At 35.2% G+C, this 24,771-nt stretch overlaps 1 protein-coding gene across 1 annotated transcript in view; it reads right to left on the bottom strand.

The window, feature by feature from the left end:
- LOC145535230 (fibronectin type III domain containing protein 3C1-like) overlaps positions 1-24,771 on the bottom strand; it is a 53,311-nt gene continuing 28,540 nt past the window's right edge. Inside the window, exons 23-27 of the mRNA XM_081563548.1 lie at positions 8,397-8,671; positions 7,838-8,050; positions 7,224-7,390; positions 1,256-1,377; positions 1-791 (exon numbers count right to left, since the gene is read on the bottom strand). Coding sequence (XP_081419674.1) covers positions 453-791; positions 1,256-1,377; positions 7,224-7,390; positions 7,838-8,050; positions 8,397-8,671 — 1,116 coding nt within the window. The 3' untranslated portion in view covers positions 1-452. The remainder of the gene's footprint in view (positions 792-1,255; positions 1,378-7,223; positions 7,391-7,837; positions 8,051-8,396; positions 8,672-24,771) is intronic.

The following is a 24,771-nucleotide window of genomic DNA, read 5'->3' as shown; positions in this document are numbered from 1 at the left end:
TAAAGTTGGTAGATACTTTTTATTATTTCATATGAATGTAAGTTGACATGTAGAATTGATTTTTACCACTTTGTTCTGTATAAAATTCTGAAATGCTTTTATCCTCTCATAACTCTTAAAACTTTGTAAAATATTCATTTGAAAAATTAAGGCAGGGAATAGTTTTCAAGAGAGGTTTTAGGTCATTTTACATAATAGTGGAGTGTTGCTAAAATTCTCAAATTTAAAATATACCTATTTTCTAAGAAAATCTCTTCTACTGTCACAATGAATTTTTTTTTAATTAACAATGAATTTCTTGAAGGCAGTTCTTTTGATGTCAGATAAAAGTTCATAAGGATTTCTACCCAATAAGATTTACTTTTAAGAACTGAGATGCATCTAGCAATTTCTATATTTGATGTAATTTGTTTTAGAACTTCCTAAAGAAGTTGAAAATGTGTAAAAATAGATTAGTTGATAAAGAAGTACTGAATCATAGAAGCACATTGAATGGCAATTAGTGAAAATCCTATCACAAGGATCAGAACAAAGGTATCATCACTCATCTCTATCTTGGGTTTTTCATGTTTCCCTTCACTAGGGCTGCTTTCCCTCTTTCCTCTAACATCTTTGCCAGGCCCTGGCTGTTGCTTATAGGTTGAGAAAAGAGCACTCTGGCTACAATGTCCCCAGAGCTCTTGTATCCCAGCAGAATTCTGATATTGACGTCCAGCGCAGACTTTGAAGCGGTAATGTGAATTTGTGAGAAAGTTGGAAAAGGAGAACGATGTGTTCGGTCCTTTGTAAATCTAAATGAAAAAGAGTCAAAATTAAAATTACATTTTGTTACCAAAAAAATATGGTTTTTGACAACAGGAAACATTGCATGAATATGTTCACAACAAAAATAAGAGTTTACTGTTACAGTCTCTAATATCTTGAGAACCCAGTACTATTTAGGTGTAATTTTCTTCAATGTAAGAAATAACAAAGACTTGTAACTGTTAAACTTTAAATTCCGTTTGGTTTGGAATGGCTTGGGCATATGGTCAGTGCAATCTAAAAATAACTACATCCAATAATATCAAGTTAAATACATAAAGTATTCCCAAGTAAGTATTATGTACACAAATATTTAGGACCAGATAGGATTTTTGGATAAGATTTAGTTACTTTCAACATCATAAAAGAATATCATACTCTTTGGCAAGAGCTCAGTCCCCAGCAGGATGTAAAACTATAAATTATAAAGACAAAATTTAAAAGAATTTACCAGGTCAATTCCTTTTTCACTGATGAGCTGAAGACTGTAAACTATGGAATCTCCGTTTATTGGCTCCAAAGATTCCCATTTGACCTCACAAGTATTGTTATTCAACTGGTGCAATTTAGGTGCTAGAAAAAGAGAATTTCAGCTTAGATGGTTCCACTATTCCTAGGTGGTCTTGAAAACATTGAAGTCTCTCATACAGTTTTATATGGTCACTAAAAGACAACCTATGTAAGCTTAGTTTAAATGATGTATATTTATAGTTCTTATTGTAAAGACTTTTGCTGTACCACCAGCATCTTAATGCTTGTAATAAAATCTTTAAGCACTTAAAATTGTCAATTAATAAAAATATTTTATTTTCTAGTAATATCTTTTACAACTTTGGAAGTGACAAACAGATTTAAGGGATTAGATCTGATAGACAGAGGGCCTTGAAGAACTATGAACGGAATTTTGTAACATTGCACAGGAGGAAGTGATCAAGACCATCCCCAAGAAAAAGATGCAAAAAGGCAAAAAGGTTATCTTAGGAGGCCTTACAAATAGCTGAGAAAATAAGAAGCTAAAGGTAGGCGAAAAGGAAAGATACACCTATTTGAATGCAGAGTTCCAAAGAATAGCAAGGAGAGATAAGAAAGCCTTCCTCAGTGATCAATTCAAGAAATAGAGGAAAACAATAGAATGGGAAAGACTAGAGATCTGTTCAAGAAAATTAGAGATACCAAGGAAGTATTTCATGCAAAGATGGGCTTGATAAAAGACAGAAATGGTATGGACCTAACAGGAGCAGAAGATATTAAGAAGAGGTAGCAACAACACACTGAAGAACTATACAAAAAAGATCTTCATGACCCAGATAACCACGATGGTGTGATCACTCACCTAGAGCCAGACATCCTGGAATGCGAAGTCAAGTGGGCCTTAGGAAGCATCACTACAAACAAAGCTAGTGGAGGTGATGGAATTCCAGTTGAGTTATTTCAAATCCTAAAAGATGATGCTGTGAAAGTGCTGCACTCAATATGTCAGCAAATTTTGAAAACTCAGCAGTAGACACAGGATTGGAAAAAGATCAGTTATCATTCCAATCCCAAAGAAAGGCAATGCCAAAGAAATATTCAAACTACCACACAAGTGCGCTCATCTCACACGCTAGCAAAGTAATGCTCAAAATTCTCCAAGCCAGGCTTCAACAGTACGTGAACCATGAACTTCCAAATGTTCAAGCCAGATTTAGAGAAGGCAGAGGAACCAGAGATCAAATTGCCAACATCCGTTGGATCATCGTAAAAGCAAGAGAACTCCAGAAAAACATCTACTTATGCTTTATTGACTGTGCCAAAGCCTTTGACTGTGTGGATCACAACAAACTGTGGAAAATTCTTAAAGAGATGGGAATACCAGACTACCTGACCTGTCTCCAGAGAAATCCATATGCAGGTCAAGAAGCAACAGTTAGAACTGGACATGGAACAACAGACTGGTTCCAAATTGGGAAAGGAGTATGTCAAGGCTGTATATTGTCACCCTGCTTATTTAACTTATATGCAGAATACATCATGAGAAATGCTGGGCTGGAAGAAGCACAAGCTGGAATCAAGATTGCTGGGAGAAATATCAATAACCTCAGATATGCAGATGACACCACCTTTATGGCAGAAAGTGAAGAAGAACTAAAGAGCCTCTTGATGAAAGTGAAAGAGGAGAGTGAAAAAGTTGGCTTAAAACTCAGCTTTCAGAAAACTAAGATCATGGCATCTGGTCCCATCACTTCATGGCAAATAGATGGGGAAACAATGGAGACAGTGACAGACTTTATTTTTGGGGTTCCAAAATCACTCCCGATGGTGACTTCAGCCATAAAATTAAAAGACGCTTGAGTCTTGGAAGAAAAGTTATGACCAACCTAGACAGCATATTAAAAAGCAGAGACATTACTTTGCCAACAAAAGCCCATCTAGTCAAAGATATGGTTTTCCCAATAGTGTATGAATGTGAGAGTTGAACTATAAAGAAAGCTGAGCGCTGAAGTATTGATGCTTTTGAACTGTGGTGTTGGCAAAGACTCTTGAGAGTCCCTTAGACTGCAAGGAGATCCAGCCAGTCAATCCTAAAGAAATCAGTCCTGAGTGTTCATTGGAAGGACTCATTCTGAAGCTGAAGCTCCAATAGTTTGACCACCTGATGTGAATAACTGACTCTTTGGAAAAGACCTTGATGCTGGGAAACATTGAAGGCAGGAGGAGAAGGGGATGAAATAGGATGAGATGGTTGGATGGCATCACCGACTCAGTGGACATGAATTTGAGTAAGCTCTGGGAGTTGGTGATGGACAGGGAAGCCTGGGGTGCTGCAGTCCATGGGGTCGCAAAGAGTTGGACATGACTGAGCAACTGAACTGAACTTTACAACTTTTATTACTCTGGTTCAATCCCTACTGATATAACCTCTTGCATTGTATTTGTATGATGTATCATACATTAGGAAGAATCCTCACAGTCATTAATAATTTTATTTTAAGATCACAGAAACTGCGTGAGGAAAGTAGGGTAGAAACTGACTGAGGGAAGAAAGACAGAAACTGAGTAGGAAAGTAGCATCTTTATTTCATGTTCTTAATCTTTCTATGTTTGAGGAAAATGGGGCTTATATATATAGGAAGAGATCAAGGTATTGCGATCTAAATCAGGTTTAATTGCAATAAGTTCCAATTAGTTTTACACTGAAAACCATTTCATAACAGTGCTTGGACTCAAGTGTGGATGGATTAAAGCAACTGAACTTCACAACTGGAAAGGAAAAAATCCTCAAAGCTTGAGCTTTCATTCCTGTACTTGGCCTCGTTATGTATTACCGACAACACTTTCTGTTTTACTCCTATAAGGAGAACTAAATTCAGAGTTTGAGAAATTATCAAATATGTTGTTGTTATGTTGTTGTGTTTGTTTAGTCATTAAGTTGTGTCTGACTCTTTTGCAACCCCGAGGATTGTAGAACGCCAGACTTTTCTGTCCATGGGATTCTCCAGGCAAGAATACTAGAGTCAGTTGCGATTTCTTTCTCCAGGGGATCCTCCTGATCCAGGGATCAAACTCAGGTCTCCTACAGTGGCAGGCAGATTCTTTGCCACTGATCCACCAAGGAAGCCCTATCAAATATGTACTAATTACCAAATATGAAGCTAAAAATTTGTACTAAATATGTACAAATACGTACCTAATACTAAATTTATGTGGGCTTTTCTCAGCTTTAATCAGTATAATCATGCCTATTAGTTGATGAACTTTGTGTACTAATCCATTTGAGAAAATATAGATAAAATGAAAAGGAAACTATGATGGGAATCAGGAGCCTACAGCACTAATCTTGGCTCTGCCACTGGTTCATAATGTTCTTTGGCTAAGTTACCATTTTGGGGACTCAGCTTCTTCCTCTCAAAATGGCTGTGGTTATAGTGTGATTGGCTGGATTAGTTTATCTCAAAATATTTAATAAATATGATTCTGAAGAAGTAAAACTGTCACTGTTTGCAAATGACATGATACTATACATAAAAATGCTCCTGGAAAACTACTAGAGCTCATCAATGTACTCAGTAAAGTTGTAGGATACAAAATTAATACACAGAAATCTCTTGTATTTCTATACACTAACAATGAAAGATCAGAAAGAGAAATTAAGGAAGCAATCCCATTCACTCTTGCAACAAAAAGAATAAAATACCTACTTAAGGAGACAAAAAACCTGTACTCTGAAAACTATAAAATCAAAAAATCAAATTTTGATTTGAAAAAAATCAAAGATGACACAAACAGATGGATAAATATACCACATTCTTGGATTTGAAGAATCAGTGTTATGAAAATGACTATACTACCCAAAGTAATTTACAGATTCAATGCAGCCTTGATCAAATTAAAATAGCATTTTCCACAGAATTAGAAGAAAAAAATTACAATTTGTATGGAAATACAAAAGACTCTGAATAGCCAAAACAAGCTTGAGAAAGACAAAGAGAGCTGGAAGAATCAGGCTCCCTGACTTCAGATTATGCTGCAAAGCAACAGTAATCAAAATAGTATGGTACAGGCACAAAAACAAATATAGATCAATGGAACAGGATAGAAAGTCCAGAGATAAACCCATACTCCTGTGGTCACCTAATCTATGTCAAAGGAGATAGGAATATATAATGGAGAAAAGACAGTCTCTTCAATAAGTGGTGTTGGGAAAACTGAACAGTTGCATGTAAAAGAATGAAATTAGAAATTCTCTAATACTATACACAAAAATAAACTCCAAATGTATTAAAGATCTAAATATATGACTAGATATTATAAAACTCTTAGAGGAAAATACAGGTAGAACCTCTTGGATGCAAATGGCAGCGATATCTTTTTCAATCCACCTCCTATAATAATGAAAATAAAAACAAAAATAAGCAAATTGGACCTCAATAAACTCAAAAGATTTTGCACAGCAAAGGAAACCATAAACAATACGAAAAGACTACCCACAGAATGGAAGAAAATATTTGCAAACAAAGCATCCAGCAAAGAATTAATCTCCCAAATATATAAGCAGTTCATGCAGCTCAATTTCCAAAAAAACAAACAACCCAATAAAAAAATGGGCAGAATATCTAAATACACATTTCTCTAAAGAAGGCATACAGATGATCAAAAAACACATGAAAAGATGCTCAACATCACTATTTATTAGAGAAATGCAAATCAAAATTACAATGAGGTATCATCTCACACCAGTCAGAATGGCCATCATCAAAAAGTGTACAAACAAATGTTGGAGAGAGTGTGGAGAAAAGGGAACCCTCCTACACTGTTGGTGAGGATGTAAATTGGTACATACACTATGGAGAACAGTATGGAGGTTCCTTTAAAAACTAAAAATACAGCTACCATATGTTCCAGCATCCCACTCCTGGGCATATATCTGGAGGAAACCATAATTTGAAAAGATACATGCACCCCAATGTTCATATCAGTGCTATTTACAGTAGGCAGGGCATGGAAGCAATGTAAAAACCCATTGACAGAGGAATGGATAAAGATGTAGTACATATATACAATGAAGTATTGTTTGTTGTTGTTTAGTCACTAAGAGTTGTGTCCAACTCTTTTGTGACCCCATGGAGTGTGGCCTGGCAGGCTTCTCTGTCCATGGAATTTCCCAGGCAAGAATACTGGAGTGGGTTGCCATTTCCTTCTCTTCCTTCTCCAGGGGATATCCCTGACCCAGGGATTGAACCTGCATCTCCTGCACTGGCAGGTGGGTTCTTTGACACTGAGCCACCAAGGAAGCTCATTCAGTCATACAAAGAATAAAATAATGCCATTTGCAGCAACATAGATGGACCTAGAGATTGTCATGCTAAGTGAAATTAAGTCAGAAAGAGAAAGACAAATATTCTATGATATCACTCATATGTGCAATTTAATCTATAAAAGACACAAATGAATTTATTTCAAAAACAGAAACAGACTTACAGATATGGAAAGCAAGCTTATGTCTACCAAAGGGAAAACATGGGGGGAAGGGATAAGTCAGGAACTTGAGATGAATACACACACACTACTAAATATAAGATAGATACCCAATGAGGATCTGCTGAATAGCATGGGAACTCAGTTTTCTGGGATAAGCTATATGAGAAAAGAATCTAAAAAAAGAGTGGACATATCTAAAAAAAGTATAGCTGAATCACTTTGCTTTACACCTGAAACTAATACAACTTTTAAAAATCAACTATACTCTAATAAAATTAAAATATAAAAAATCATGATTCTGGGACATCATTAAATTTTATCTTGCTCTTTTAATCCATAATTAAGTAATTTTGGTGTTCTATTTTTGAATATTTAAAATAAACTTTACTGTGGAATTTTATATATGAGCTACTGGAACTCAAATTAACACAGTCTTCATTATCATGGCTTATAATACTTACCTTTAAGTGTGGCTGGTGGAGTTTTGGTTGTAGTGAAAGTATAGATACCAGACAGTGGCCCCTCACCAGCTTCATTACATGCTTGGATTTTAAATTTATATTGCGTATGTTCACTCAATCTTTGTACCTTGTGACTCTGACAAGGTCCATGATAAATAATAGAAAATCTGCAAGTGGGAATCGAGATGGAAGGAAGCAATATTATTAATCAACTGTCCTATAGGTACAAATAACTCTATATAACTGACTTAAAACTGTTTTTAAAACTACAATAAGCCCTAAATAAATAAACTTGAAGCCATAAAGGTAAAACACAAAACAAAAAAAATATCAAATTGTAAATATCACAATGTGAAGGTGCAGGCTTTCATATTTCTTTGGTAACTCTATATTCCATAGTATTAATATCTGTTGTATAAGGCAAGAAATGTTTTGAAAGAGGCAAAAATAGAGAGCTGAATTATCAGTAAGAATTTAAGAAAGTATTGATAGCATGTTAATGGGCTGCTTTAACATCTATTAGTTCATTGAAACCACTTTGGATTATGAATTACAATAGGAAAATTTTAAATATTTTTATTATAATACATGCTAAATAGTAAAAAAATAGTTACCTGTCAGATCGATCTCCCATTAATAAATTATAGCTTGTAAGTTTAGAAAGTAATCTTTTGCTTGAAGAGTTACCCCATTTCAGTTTGAGGCTCTTGTGCCCATAGACCACACAGTCAAGTCGTGGAGGCTCAGGTGGCAGTGGCTTTGTTTTGGTTCTTATTGATTGGCTAAAAGGGCTTAGTCCATAACGATTGATAGCTTGAATTCTGATTCTGGTGGTGAGAAAAAAAATAAACTGTATTAATTTAGATTTAGAAAAGAAAATACATTTCTACATTTAAGTTAACTCCCTAGTAACTCTATGTAGGATATTAACTATCATATTATACTAATTATTAGAGAAAATTTCTGAGACAAAAGTCTTGAATTTGCATGGTCACTATTGACAATTCTTAATGAGGAGGAGAAACTGACTCTTAGTAATGCCCAATTTTTCTAAAACAATAGAAATCTGTTTCAAAGAAAATGCTATATAGCTTGTATAAACCTACAAATGTAGAACTGCTCAAAAGTCTCAAAAAGCTTTCCATCTACTTAAGTAAGATATAAGCGACTTACTTGTATGTAGTATCAGGCTGTAGATTTTTCAGAAGACATTCTGTTATTCTATTAACAGTCAAAATTTTTCTGTCTCCATATTCAATGTTATAGCCGGTGATTGCAGAACCATGGCAATCTGGTTCCTCCCATTGAATAGCGATGCAAGATGATGCCAATTTGGCAGGAACTTTGTTTTCAAATTCTTTTAACACTGTTACTACTGCTGGTACAGTTGCTGGTGTGGTCACTATGCCAGTTTCTCCAAACATTCCAACTCCAGCTATGTTTACAGCCTGAAAAAGTATATTCTGTTAGAGATTCATTATTACCTTATTTTTGTACATAAACCATTTTGTTGCATAGAAACAAATTTTCTTTTTTATGTGTGTATGTGGTTTGGATTTTGCTTGTGGCTTTATTTTCACATGTGAGATCTTCTCATACCCAAGAAACCAGGCCTTGCCTAAGTGGCATCACATTTGCAAGAATGCACGCCATCTTGCCCTTCTTTACAATTTTCATGGATCTCTCTTAAGAGGAAGCATAGAGAACGGGAATGGGAGTCACAGGTGATTAGTTTTCTCCTTTCTTTGTATATACAAATTCACAAAATAAACTTTCTTAAACTCCAAGTCTAACAATATGGAATAAAAATTTTAGATATAATTGACATATAACATTGTGTAAGTTTAAGATGTATAACATTGATTTGATACATTTATATATTGCAATATGAAATAATGTGGTTCTAAGATGTTGACATATACACAGAAATCTGTAGGTTGCATATTTAAGAAGGTGAAGAGTCTAAACCCGGGAAGGTAAATGAAGAGTGCTAATATGGACAGTTTAGGAAAAATATACCCAAACCGAACTCATTTATCCCATCAAACTTTCTTCCTTTTCTTCAACTTTTAGTTTCTATCTCTGTTGGTGGTAGCCAAAAATTCACATCTATTCATCAAATTTTACCAACTTTGTAAAATTTTTTATTTTGAGATCATTGTAGATTCTAGTGTATCCTTTACCCACTTTCCCCAAAGGTAATATTTTGTATAACTATAGTACAATATAATAATCTGGAAATTAACATTAATACATTCCATCGATGTTACTCAGATTTCACCAATTTTACATGCGCTCATTTGTGTGTATATTTATTTTTATGACATTTTATCACATGTGTAGCTTCATGTAATCATCAACCCAGTTAAGATAGAACCTCCATCACAATTTACCCTTTTATAGCCTCAGTGATCTTTTCTCCCTCCCCCTTTTTTCTAATCCCTGACAACTAGTAATTTGTTCTTTATAACTATAATTATGTTTTTTCAAAAATATTATTTACAAAAATGTAAATAGAATAAAACAGTATGTGAACTTTTCAGATAGGTATTTTTTAGTCAGCATAATTCTGTGATCCATAAAAGCTGTTGTGTGCATCAATAGTTTGATTCCTTTTATTTTCAAATGCCATGGTATGGATGTAGTACAGTTACTTTAATCATTTACCTGTTGAAGGACATCTGACCTGTTTCTAATTTTTGGTCCTTACAAATAAAAGTGCTATGAACATCCATGTACAGGTTTTTATTGTGGATATATGTTTTTATTTGTCTAAGTGCCCAAGAATGTTGAAATATAGTTAAGTGTATGTTTAGTTTTGTAAGAAACTGCCTTACTCTTTTACAGAGTGGATGAAATTCCCATCAGAAATGTATGAGTAATCCAATTTCTCCATATCTTTGCCAGCATTTAGTGTTATCACTATTTTAATTAATTAATTAATTAATTTTACTGTTTTTTATTTTAGCCATTCTGATAGGTGGGTCATGATATCTCATCATGCATTTCCCTAATGGCTAATGATGTTGAAAATCTTTTCATGTGCTTATTTACCATCTGCGTATTCTTTTCTGTGAATTGTATTTTCTAACTAGGTTGTTTGGGTTTAAAACTGTTGAGGTTTGAGAGTTCTTTATATATTCTAGATATTGCTCCTTTGCCAGATATGTGTTTTGTAAAGATTCTCTCCCAGCCTGTAGCATAGCTTTATTATCCTCTCCACAGGATATTATGCAGAGTAAGTTTTTAAGTTTAAGGAGCTCAAATTTATCAAATTTTCATTTTATGGCTTGTGCTTTTGATATCAAGTTTGAGAACTCTTTTCCTAGCTTCAGGAAATCCTGAAGATTTCCTCCTCCTGTAATTTTTTCTAAAAGTTTTGTGTTTTAATTTTCAGTTTTCTATGCTCCATTTTGAGTTAGTTTTTATAAATATAAGGTGAGAGATTTATGTTTTTTTGGCTATATATACAATTTCTCCAGCATAATTTGTTGAAAAGGGCATCCTTAACTTATTTGCATCTTGTCAAAAATCAGTTGGGCATATTTGTGTAGGTTGATTTCTCGGTTCTCTATTCTGTTCCACTGACTTATGTGTCTGTCCCTTCACTAATACTACACTGTCTTTATTACTATATCCATACAGTAAGTTTTTAACATTAGATAGAGTGGTTTCTTCCACCTTAGTTTTGTTTTTCAAGATTGATCGATCTATTTTAGATGCTGTGAATTTCCACATAAATTTTAGAATGAGATTGTATGTATCTATCAGTAATTCTGCTTAGATTTTGATAGGATTTGTATTAAACCTATAAATCATTTTGGGGAAATTAAACATCTTTACAATGTCATGTATTCCAATTTTTTAACACAATATGTCTCTCTAGTTATTTGGGTCTTTGATTAATCAGCATTTTGTAAAGCTCAGCACATATGTACAGTACATATTTTGTTGGAATTATACCTACATGTTTCGCTTTCTCTAGAGTTATTGTAAACGTTATTGTGTTTTAAATTTCTGTTTTTACATATTTGTTGTTAGTATATAGAAATGTGATTGATTTGGGGGTGTTGATCTTGTGTCATGAAGACCTTGCTTACTTCACATATTAGTTCTATGAGATTTTTTTGGTACATTCCTTGGTATGGTCTGTGTAGATAAACATGTTATCTGCAGAATGTGATGGTTTTATTTATTCCTTTATAGCATGTATGCCTTTTATTTCTTTACTCACCTTATTTCAGTGTCTGAACATTTCTGGTTTTATGTTGGTTAAGAGTGGTGAGAACATCTTTGTTTTGTTCTTAATCTTGGGGGAATCACCTTTCACCATTAAATATGATGTTAGCTATAGGTTTTTTGTAGATGGTCTTTATCAAGTTGAGGAAGCCCCCATCCATTCCTAATTTTGAGATTTAAAAAAAGCATGAATGGTTGTTAGATTTTGTCAAACATATTTTTGGTCAATTGATGTGATCACATGATTTTTTTCTTCTTCAACTTGTTTGTATAGTACATCATGTTGGTTGATTTACCAATTTTGAACCAGGCTTGCATACCTGGAATAAATTCCACTTGGTCAAGGTATATAATTCTTTTTATACAACGTCAGATTTGAAATGCCAACATTTTGTTAAGGGTTTTTTTTTAAATGTGTTTCTAAATTAACAATCGATTAATAATCTATTTGTCTGCAGATTTCTTTTTTTGTATTATCTTTGATTTTGGTTTTGGGGTAATACTGTCCTCATAAAATGAAGCGGGAGCTCTCTCATTTTCCATTTTCTGTAAGAGATTTAAAATTAATATTAATTTTTCTTTAAATGCTTTGTGGAATTCTCCAGTGGAACCATCTGGGCCTGGAGATTTCTTTTCCAGGGCCTCTTTATTTATGAATGTTTCTTTGATGACAACCTATAGGGGTATTCACATGGTCCATTTCATCTTGGCTCAGTTTTAGCAGATTGTGGTTTTCAAGAAATTGGTCCATTTCTTCTATATTGTTGCACTTATGAGTGTAAAGTTGCTCAGTCATCCCTAATTATGCTTTTAATGACTGACAAATCTGTAGTGATATCTGATGTTTTGTTCTTTTAGTGATTTGTATCTGCTCTTTTTATCTTTGTCTTGCAAGTGGTTTATCAATTTTATTGATTTTTTTCAAAAACCAACTTTTTGTTTCACTGACTTTTCTCTAATGTTCTCCTGTTTTTTATTTCATTGATTTCTGCTCATTTCCTTCCCTCTGCTTGCTTTTGGTTCATTTTACTCTTCTGTCTACTAATTAAGGTAGGAATTTAGATTATTGATTTGAGTCTTTTTTCTTTTGCAAGATAAGTGTATAATGCTATAAATTTCTCTGTTGGCACTGCTTTAGGTGCATCCCACCTATTTTGGTATGCTGTATTTTCACTTTCATTCAATTCTATGTATTAAATTTTTTCTTCTGATATTTTCTCTTTGGCAAATGGATTATTTAGAAGTGTATTGTTTAACTTCTGCCTGTTTTCAGTGACATTCCTGTTGTTTTTCTGTTGCTGAGTTTTAGTTTGATTTCATTATGGTCAGAAAACACACTTTGTATGAGTTCAATTATTTTACATTGTTATGGCTCAGGATATGGCCTATTTTGGGGAATGTGCTATGGATACTTAAAAAGAGTATGTAATCTGATGTTGGGTGGTGTGCTAAATATGTCCTGTTGGTTGATTGTGTTGTTCAGTTGTTCACTATCCTTGATCATTTTCTACTTGGTAGTTTTATCAGTTGCTGAGAGGAGTGTTGAAGTTCTCTACTGTAAGTGTGTATTTGCCTGATTTCTCCTTTCTGTTTATCATTTTGTGCTTCATATATTTTAAGGCTCTGTTGCTTGGTACATACACATTTAGGATGCTTATGTGTTTTGGTGCGTTGATCCTTTTAGCATTATCTAATGTCTCTTTTTGTCTCCAGTAATTCCTTTGTTTTGAAGTCTTCATTATCTATATACATGTAATCACTCCTGCTTTTTTCTCTTATTGTTTACATGATATATCTTTTTCCCTTTTACTTCCAACTTTCTTATGTTATTGTATTTGAAGTAAGTTTCTTGTAGACAGAATATTGGTCTGTGATTTTTTTGTCATTATGCCATTTCTGCTTTTAATAAGTATAATTAGGCTGTTTTACATTTAAGTTAATAATTAGTATGCTAGAGCTTAAGTCTGCCTTTAATTTTCCTGTTTGTTACTTCTGTTTCTCTTTCCTCTATTTTTTACTTGGCAGGTGGTGACCTAATTCCTCAAGTGACACCTCCCCCTAGGCTCGGGGTATTTCAGCTCACTGTGTCTCTGGCCTCAGCAGATTTTGTAATGGGGATAGGGACCTGTGAAACTGAAGCCTGATCAACAGACGACTTCCCTCTTGCCTGAACATTTCTGGAGTTCAAATCACAAGTTCCTTGGCTAATTTCTTACCTTTCTATGGGATAACTTGAATACTTTTTGGAAAACTAATTTGATTTCACTTATTTACACTATTTTTGAGTATATTACTCTATAAAGTTCTCTTAGTAGTTTCCCAGGTATTAAAATATACATATGTAAATTATTAAAGTCTGTTGGTATTAATGTTTTACCACTTTGAGTGAATCCCAGAAGCATTACTTCAACTTAGGTACCTTTACCCTCCTCATTTAAAAAATATAATTTTCTTAAGTATTTCCTCCTTGTTTATTGAGCACCACAACAGATGGTGTTATAATTTATGCTTCAAACATCAAATATATTTTAAGAACCTGTGAGAGGAAGGGTATTCTACTATATTTATCCCTATTTTTAACCCATTACAATTATGCTCTTCAGGTTTATTGAGCTATAAATGACAAATAAAATTATTGCAGTATTTAGATGGTATGTTGTGGTGATTTGATATAAATATACATTATGAGAGAATTCCTACACCTACCACCTCACACTTTTTTCTTCTTTTCTGGAGAGGACATTTAAATTATACTCTCTTGGTGAATTTCAATTATATGATAGTGTTATCAAATATAGTAATTTTCTTTTACATTCAGTTCAGTTCAGTTCAGTTCAGTCGCTCAGTGATGTCTGACTCTTTGCGACCTCATGAACTGCAGCCTGCCAGGCCTCCCTGCCCATCACCAACTCAGAGAGTTTACCCAAACTCATGTCCATTGAGTTGGTGATGCCATCTAACCATCTCATCCTCTGTCATCCCCTTCTCCTCCTGCCTTCAATCTTTCCCAACATCAGGGTCTTTTCAAATGAGTCAGCTCTTCTCATGAGGTGGCCAAAGTATTGGAGTTTCAGCTTCAACATCAGTCCTTCCAATGAACACCCAGGACTGATTTCCTTTAGGATGGACTGGTTGGATCTCCTTGCAGTCCAAGGGGCTCTCAAGAGTCTTCTCCAACACCACAGTTCAAAAGCATCAATTCTTCTGTGCTCAGCTTTCTTTATAGTCCAACTCTCACATCCATATATGCCTACTGGAAAAACCATAGCCTCAACTAGATGGACCTTTGTTGACAAAGTAATGTCTCTGATTTTCAATATGCTGCCTAGGTTGGTCATAACTTTCCTTCCAAGGTGCAAGCATCTTTTAATTTCATGTCTGCAATCACCATCTGCAGTGATTTTGGAGCCCCCCCAAAATAAAGTCAGTCACAGTTTCCACTGTTTCCCCATCTATCTGCCATGAAGTGATGGGACTGGATGCCATGATCTTAGTTTTCTGAATGTTGAGCTTTAAGCCAACTTTTTCACTCTCATCAAGAGGCTCTTTAGTTCTTCTTCACTTTCTGCCATAAGGGTGGTGTCATCTGCATATCTGAGGTTCTTGATACTTCTCCCAGCAATCTTGATTCCAGCTTGTGATTCATCCAGCCCAGCATTTCTGATGATGTACTCTGCATATAACTTAAATAAGCAGGGTGACAATATACAGCCTTGACGTACTGCTCTTCCTATTTGGAACCAGTCTGTTGTTCCATGTCCAGTTCTAACTGTCTTTTACATTACTCAGATCTTATTAATATTACAGCTGAAGTTTGTAATATGATACTGTTTTGATGATTATAGCTTTGTAATATAGTTTGAAATCACGAAGTATGCCTCCAGTTTTTTTCTTTGTCAAGATTGCTTTGGCTGTTTGGAGTCTTTTATGGTTCCATAGAAAGTTTAGATTTGTTTGTTGTATTTTTATGAAAAATGACATGGAGTTTTAATAAGGATTGCATTGAATCAGTCATTTACTTTGGGTAATGGACATCTTAATATTAATTCTTCCAATCTATGAGCATGGGATATCTTTCTACTTACTTGTGTCTTCCTCAGTTTCTTTCATCAATGTCTTGTAGTTTCAGTGTACAGATCTTTCACCTCTGTTAAATTTATTCCTAAGTATTTTATTCTTTTTGATGCAGTAGTTCATGAGATTGTTTTCTTAGTTTCCCTTTCTGACACATTGTTATTAGTGTACAGAAATGCAACTAATTTTTGTGCATTTATCTTGTATGTTGCAACTTCACTGAGTTCAATTTTTAATTCTAATAATTTTTTTCTTTTTTGCTGGAGTCTTTAGGGTGTTCTTATATATTGTCATGTCATCTGCAAGTAGAGACAGTTTTATTTCCTCCATTATGATTTGGATGCCATTTCTTTTTTTTGCCTAATTCCTCAGGCTAGGACTTCCAATCCTATGTTGACCAGAAGTGGCAAGAGTGGTCACCTTTATCTTGTTCCTGATCTTAGAGGAAAAACTTTCAGCTTTTCACTGCTGAATATGATGTTAACTGTGGGCTTGCCATATTTGACCTTTATTATGTTGAGGTATATTTCCTCTCTACCTCAGTTGCTGAGAATTAATTTTTTAACCATGCATGAATGTTGAATTTTGTCAAATGGTTTTTCTACATCTATTGAGAGAATCATACAATTTTTATCCTTCATTTTGTTAAGGTGGCCTATCACACTGAATGATTTGCTGACATTGAACCATCCTTGCATTCCTGGAACACATCCTAATTGATTATAGTGTATGACTTGTTTAACATATTGTTGAATTCAGTTTTCTAATATTTTGTTAATAATTTTTGCATCTATGTTCCTCAAGTATACTGACCTGTAATTTTTTCTTCTTCTCTGGTTTTGGTATCATGGGAATGATGGCCTCATAAAATGATTTTGGAAGTGTCCCTCCTCTTCTATTTTTTGGAAGAGTTCAAGAAATTTTGGTATTGATTCTTCTTTAAATGTTTGGTAGAATTCACCAGTGAAGCCATCATGTGCTGGACCTTTCTTTGTTGAGAGGTATTCGACTATTGATCCAATTATTATTCATCATTGGTCGTTCAAATTTTCTATATCGTCATGATTCATTCTGAGTAGGTTGTATGTTTTTAAGACTGTATCCATTATTTCTATGTTGTTTAACTTAGTGTACAATTGTTCACATTAATCTCTTATAAGGGTTTGTGTTTCTGTGGTATCGGTTGTCTACTCTTTCATTTCTAATTTTATTTATTTTTGTTCTCATTCTTATTTTCTTCATAAGTCTAGGTAAGGGTTTGTCTATTTTGTTTATCTTTTCAAAAATCAGTTCTTAGTAACTGATGTCTTCTATTGACTTTTTAGTCTTTAATTCATTTATTTTCACTTTGATCTTTGCAATTTCCTTCATCTGCTTGTTAATATTAATCTATTTTCTTGTTTCCTTATTATCACTACGAACTTTCCTCTTCAAACTGCTTTTGTTGCATCTTATATGTTTGCGTGCATGCTCAGTTGCTTCAGTAGTGTCTGACTCTTTGCGACCCTATGAACTGTAGCCTGCCAAGCTCCTCTGTCCATGGGATTCTCCAGGCAAGAATACCGGAGTGGGTTGACATGCCCACCTCCAGGGGATCTTCCTGACCCAGGGATCAAACTCACATCTCTTATGTCTCCTGCATTGGCAGACGGGTTCTTTACCACTAGCACTACCTGGGAAGCCCCATCTCATAAGTTTAGTATGTTGTATTTCCTTTTTCATTTGTCTCAAGATATTTTTAGGTTTCTCTTTTGATTTCTTCTTTGACCCATTGGCTGTTCAGTAGTATGTTGTTAAACCTCCACATATTTGTGAGTTTTTCCCATTTTCTTCTTGTAATCGCTTCCTAGTTAGAGAAGATTCTTGGTATTTCAATCTTTTTACATTCCCTGGAACTCTGCACTCAGTTGGGTATATCTTTCCCTTTCTCCTTTGCCTTTTACTCCTCTTCTTTTCTCAGCTATTTGTAAAGCCTCCTCAGATAACCACTTTGCCATCTTGCATTTCTTTTTCTCTGGGATGGTTTTGGTCACCACCTCCTATACAATGTTACAAACATCCATCCATAGTTCTTCAGGCACGCTGTCTGCTAGTTCTAATCCCTTAAATCTATTTGTCATTTCCACTGTATAATCATAAGGGATTTGATTTAGGTCATACCTGAATGGCTTAGTGGTTTTCCCTACTTTCTATAATTTAAGCCTAAACTTGCAGTAAGGAGTTCATGATCTGAGCCACAGTCAGCTCCAGATCTTGTTTTTGCTGACTATATAGAGCTTCTCCATCCTTAGGTGCAAAAATATAATCAATCTGATTTTGGTATTGATCGTCTGGTGATGTCCGTGCAGAGTCATCTCTTGTGTTGTTGGAAGAGGGTTTTTGCTATGACTAGTGCATTCTCTTGACAAAACTCTGTTAGCCTTTGCCCTACTTCATTTTGTACTCCAAGGCCAGACATTTGGCCTGTTACTCCAGGTATCTCTTGAATTCCTACTTTTGCCTACCAATCCGTATGACGAAAAGGGCGTCTTTTTTTATGTTAGTTCTAGAAGGTGTTGTAGATCTTCATAGAACTGGTCAACTTCAGCTTCTTCAGCATCAATGGTTGGGGCATAGACTTGGATTACTGTGATGTTGAATGGTTTGCCTTGGAAATGAACCAAGATCATTCTGTTGTTTTTGAGATTGCACCCAAGTACTGCATTTTGGGCTCTTTTGTTGACTATGAAGGCTACTCCATTTCTTCTAAGGGATTCTTGCCCACAGTTGTAGATATAATGGTCATCTGAATTAAGTTCACCCATTCCTGTCCATTTTAGTTCACTGATTCCTAAGATGTCAGCTTTCACTCTTATCATCTCCTGCTTGACCATATACAATTTACCTTGACTCACAGACCTAACATTCCAGATTCTCTTGTTTTTTTTCTTTGTGATTTTATGACTTTCTGTAGTAGTATACTTAGATTCCTTCCTCTGCTTATTTTGTAAATCTATTAACCATTTTTAGGGGCTTCTATGGTGGTAAAGTATCCACCTGCCAATGCAGGAAACTCAAGTTTGATCCCTGGGTCAGGAAGATCACCTGGAAAAGGAAATGGCAACTCACTCCAGTATTCTTGCCTGGGAAATTCCATAAACAGAGGAGCCTGATAGGCTACAGTCCATGGGGTTGCCAAGATGTTGGACACAATTTAGCAGTTAGATGACAATTACATGTTTTTGCTTTGTGATTACCTTAAGGCTTATGTAAAACTTCTTATAACAGTCTATTTTAGGCTAATAGCAACTTAAGTTTTTGCACATACTCAAAGGTATGTATTTTTAATCTGTTCCCTATTTTATGTTTTTGATGTCCCATTTTACATCTTTTAATCTTATGTATCTGAAAACAAATTATTACAGTTATACTTATTTTTAGTACTTTTGTTTTTTAATATTCATATTAGATATATGGGTTTCTTGATATAGTTGACTGACTCACCACTATTACAACATTAGAGTATTCTTAATGTAACTGTTTATTTACTTTTAACAGTGAGATTTATACTTTTATATGTTTTCATGTTACTTATTAGTGTCTTTTCATTCAGCTTAAAGAGATCTAACATTTATTATTATAAGGCTGAACTTATGATGATAAATGCATTTAGCCTTTACTTGTCTGGAAAAGCTCCCTGACTTCAGACTATACCAGAAAGCTACGGTAATCAAGAGAGTATGGTACTGGCACAAAAAGAGAAATATAGATCAATGGAACAATATAGAAAGCCCAGAGATAAACCCATACACCTCTGAGCACCTTATCTTTGACAAAGGAGGCAAGAATATACAATAAGAAAAGACAGCTTCTTCAATAAGTGGTGTTGGAAAACTGGAAAACTATGTGTAAAAGAATGAAATTAGAACACTTCCTAACTCTGTACACAAAAATAAACTTAATGTGATTTAAAGACCTAAATGTAAGGCCATTAAAACTCTTAGTGGAAAACAAGCAGAACACTCTTTGACATAAATTGCAGCAAGACCTTCTTTGACCCACTTCCTAGAGTAATGGAAATAAAAACAAAAATAAAGAAATGAGAGCTAATTAAACTTAAAAGATTTTGCACAGTGAAGGAAACTATAAACAAGGTAAAAAGGCAATGCTCAAGTGGGAGAAATTAATAGCAAATGAAACAACCAACAAAGGATTAAACTCCAAAATATACAAGCAGCTTATGCAGCTCAATACCAGAAAAACAATGTAATCAAAAAGTGGGCAGAAGACCTAAACAGATATTTCTCCAGAGAAGACATACCAATGGCCAATAAATGCGTGAAAAGATGCTCAACATCACTCATTATTCAGTTCAGTTCAGTTCATTCACTCAGTTGTGTCCATGAACTGCAGCACACTAGGCATCCCTGTCCATCACCAGCTCCCGGAGTTTACCCAAACCCATGTCCATTGAGTCGGTGATGCCATCCAACCATCTCATCCTCTGTCATCCCCTTCTCCTCCTGCCTTCAATCTTTCCCAACATCAGGGTCTTTTCAAATGAGTCAGCTTTCTGCATCAGTTGGCCAAAATATTGGAGTTTCAGCTTCAGCATCAATCCTTTCAATGAACACACAGGACTGATCTCCTTTAGGATGGACTGGTTGGATCTCCTTGCAGTCCAAGGGGCTCTCAAGAGTCTTCTCCAACACCACAGTTCAAAAGCATCAATTCTTCTGTGTTCAGCTTTCTTTCTAGTCCAACTCTCACATCTATATATGACTACTGGAAAAACCATAGCCTCAACTAGATGGACCTTTGTTGGCAAAGTAATGTCTCTGCTTTTTAATATGCTGTGTAGGTTGGTCATAACTTTCCTTCCAAGGAGTAAGTGTCTTTTAATTTCATGTCTGCAGTCACCATCTGCAGTGATTTTGGAGCCCCCCAAAATAAAGTCAGCCACTGTTTCCACCTTTTCCGCATCTATTTGCCATGAAGTGTTGGGACCGGATGCTATGATCTTAGTTTTCTGAATGTTGAGCTTTAGAGAAACACAAATCAAAATTACAATGAAGTGTCACCTCACACCAGTCAGAATGGCCATCATCAAAAAATCTACAAACAGTAAATGCTGGAGAGGATTTGGAGCAAAGGGAACCCTCTTGCACTGTTGGTAGGTATATAAATTGATATAGTCACTATGGAGAACAGTATAGAGATTCCTTAAATAACTAGCAATAAAGCTATCATATGACCTAGCAATCCCATTCCTCAGCATATACCGTGAGAAAACCGTAATTCAAAAAGACACATGGACACCAATGTTCACTGCAGCACTATTTACAATAGCCAGGACATGGAAGCAACCCATATGTCTATTGACAGATGAACAGATGAAGATGTGGTACATATATAGAATGAAATATTAGCCATAAAAGGAATGAATTTGAGTCAGTTGAACTGAGGCTTCTGAACCTAGATACTGTTATACAGAGTGAAGTAAGTCAGAAAGAGAAAAACAAATATTGTATATTAACACATGTATATGGAGTCCAGAAAGTGGTACTGATGAACATATTTGCAGGGCAGAAATAGAGACACAGATGTAGAGAGTGGACTTGTGGACACTGTGGGGAAGGGGGAGAGTGGGATGAATTGAGAGTATCATTGAAACATATATGTTATCATGCATAAAATAGATAAGTAGTGGGAAGTTGCTGTGTAACACAGGAAGCTCAGTCAGGTGAACTTTGATACCTAGAGAGGTGGGATGAGGGGTTGGGAGGGAAGTTCTAGAGGGAGATATGTATACTTATATATATATACTTATGACTGATTCATGTTGTTGTGTGGCAGAAACCAACATAACACCATAAAGCAATTATCCTCTGAATAAAAATAAAATAAAAACAAAATAAATTATTGGAGTATAACTGATTTATAATGTTGTGTGTTAGTTTCAGGTGTACAGCAGAGTGATTCAATTATGCATATACTTATATTCATTGTTTTTCAGATTCTTTATCCATATAGGTTATTACAGAATATTAAGTAGAGTTCCCTATGCTATATAGTAGGTACTTATTGGTTATCTATTTTAAATATAGTAGTATGTATATGTTAATCCCAACCTCCTAATTTGTCCTTCTTTGCTTCCTTTCGCTTTTGGTACACATAGGTTTGTTTTCAGAATTTGTGAGTCTGTCTGTTTCTGTTTTGTAAATAAGGTCATGTATATCATTTTTTTAGATGACACATGTAGCTGTTATCATATGATATTTGTCTTTGTCTGACTTACTTTACTCTATGATAACTTCTAGGTCCATCCATGTTGTACAAATGTCATTGCTTCATTTGTTTTGATGACTCAGTGTTAATAATACTCCATTTTGTCTATATCTAACACCACCCTTATGGCAGAAAGTGAAGAGTAACTAAAAAGCCTCTTGATGAAAGTGAGAGAGGAGAGTGAAAAAGTTGGCTTAAAGCTCAACATTCAGAAAACTAAGATCATGGCATCTGGTCCCATCACTTCATGGGAAATAGATGGGGAAACAGTGGAAACAGTGTCAGACTTTATTTTTGGGGCCCCCAAATCACCGCAGACAGTGATTGCAGCCATGAAATTAAAAGACGCTTACTCTTTGGAAGGAAAGTTATGACCAACCTAGATAGCATATTAAAAAGCAGAGACATTACTTTGCCAACAAAGGTCCGTCTAGTCAAGGCTATGGTTTTTCCAGTGGTCATGTATGGATGTGAGAGTTGGACTGTGAAGAAAGCTGACCACCGAAGAATGATGCTTTTGAACTGTGGTGTTGGAGAAGACTCTTGAGAGTCCCTTGGACTGCAAGGAGATCCAACCAGTCCATCCTAAAGGAGATCAGTCCTGGGTGTTCATTGGAAGGACTGATGTTGAAGCCGAAACTCCAATACTTTGGCCACCTCATGTGAAGAGTCGACTCATTGGAAAAGACCCTGATGCTGGGAAAGATTGGGGGCAGGAGGAGAGGGGGACGACAGAGGATGAGATGGCTGGATCGCATCACTGACTCGATGGACATAAGTTTGGGTAAACTCCGGGAGTTGGTGATGGACAGGGATGCCTGGCATGCTGCGGTTCATGGGGTCGCAAAGAGTTGGACATGACTGAGTGACTGAACTGAACTGATATCTATCTATCTACCACATCTTGTTTATCTGTTCATCTGTTGACAGACATTTAGGTTGCTTCCATGTCTTGGCTATTGCAGTAAACATTGGTATCCATGTATCCTTTTGAACTATGGTTTTCTCTGGATATATGTCCAGAAATGGGATTGCTGGATCATATGGTAGCTCTGTTTTTAGTTTTTAAAGGAACCTCCATACTGTTCTCCATAGTGGTTGTACCAGTTTGCATTCCCACCAGCAGCGTAGGGGGATTCCCTCTTCCTCACACCCTCTCCAGCATTTATTGTTTGTAGACTTTTTGACAATAGCCATTCTGACCAGTGTGAGCTGATACCTCATTGTGGTTTTGGTTTGCATTTCTCTAAGAATGAGCTACATTGAGCACCTTTTCAAGGGCTTGTTGGCCATCTGTATGTCTTCTTTGGAGAAATGTCTATTGAGATCTTCTGCCCATTTTTTTGATTGTGTCATTTGCTTTTTTGATATTGAGCTGCATGAGCTGTTTGTATATTTTTGAGATTAATCCCTTGTCAGTCCCTTGATTTACAAATATTTTCTCCCATTCTGTGAGTTGTTTTTTTTTTTTTTTTCCCCCATGGAAAACTCTTGATCTTGCCTTCAGTTCTGAAGGACAACTTTGCTAGGTAGAATATTCCTGGACTTCTTTCAGAGGGGGTTGTTACTGTATAGCTATAATTTTGGTGTCCCTGTGGGAGGAGGTGAGCTCAGGACTCATACGTCACCATCTTGAGTCAAAATCCCAATGTTATTTATTTCCTGAAGTTCTAAGCCTTCTTCTGTTATCTTTTCCTTTTTATTTAGAGTACTTTCTGTAGATATTTTTTAGGGTAGTTTTGCTGGCAACAAATTCTTAGTTTTCCTTCATCTGAGAATGTCTTTATTTCCTTTTCATTCCTGAAGAATATTTTTTACTGGATATAGTTTGCAGTTGCCAATCTACTTGAAAAATGTTGTGCCACTTCTTGCTGGTCTCCATGGTTTCAGATGAGGTGTCTTTCATCATCTGATTGATGTTCACCTATAAGTAGTGTACCATTTCTCTCTGAGTACTTTTAAGATATTTTTCTTTCTCTTTTGTTTCCAGAGTTTAGCTAAGATAGTTGTGTGGGTTTATTGAGGTTTATATTATTTTGGATTTGTCCAGCTTTTAAAATCTTTTGGCTTATGTTTGCCCCCAAATTGGGATGCTTTTTTATTGTTTTTTGAATAATTTTTCATTCCTACTCTTTCTCTTCTCTCCTGCTGGGGTTTAATGATATGAAAATTAGGTATTTTATTTCATATATCTCTGAAATCATTCATTTTTTCTTTTTTTCTAAATCCTTCCTGGTGTTCAGAGTGTGTAAATTCTATTATCTGTCCTCAAGTTCACTGACTATATCTTTTGTCATCTCCACTTTATTTTGTTATTGTATTGTTAAGTTCTGTAATTTCCATTTGGTTTTCTTCTACAACTTCTATTTCTTTGTTTAGATTTTTAATATTTTTTCATTTGTTTCAGGATAACTCACAATTACTGGTCAGAATATTTTTTTTGATGGCTGCTTAAGCCCTTTTCAGATAACTCAAACCTCTGACTTACTTCACAGAGTCTGTTGCTTTTTGTCATTGAAGTTGTGATTTTCCTGGTTCTTGTTATGACAAATGATTATTTATTCTGTACATTTTGAATATTATACTATGAGACTTGTGTCTTATTTAATCATATTTTAGTAGACTGTTTAAAAAAAACAACAAAAAACAGATGGTAACTGCAGCCATGAAATTAAAAGAAGAAAAGCTATGACCAACATAGACAGCATATTAAAAAGCAGAGACATGACCAACAAAGGTCCGTCTAGTCAAAAGCTATCGTTTTTCTAGTAGTCATGTATGGATGTGAGAGTTGGACTAGAAAGAAAGCTGAGCGCTGAAGAATTGATGCTTTTGAACTGTGGTGTTGGAGAAGACTCTTGAGAGTCCCTTGGACTACAAGAAAATCAAACCAGTCAATCCTAAAGGAAATCAGTCCTGAATATTCATTGGAAGGACTGATGCTGAAGCTGGAACTCCAATACTTTGG

The sequence above is a fragment of the Giraffa tippelskirchi genome, chromosome X (assembly GCF_054371585.1).
Source record: "Giraffa tippelskirchi isolate mGirTip1 chromosome X, T2T-mGirTip1v1.2.pri, whole genome shotgun sequence".
NCBI classification, from domain to species: Eukaryota; Metazoa; Chordata; class Mammalia; order Artiodactyla; family Giraffidae; genus Giraffa; species Giraffa tippelskirchi.
Note: the sequence above shows the minus strand (reverse complement) of the source record. Positions and strands in the feature narration are given on the sequence as shown.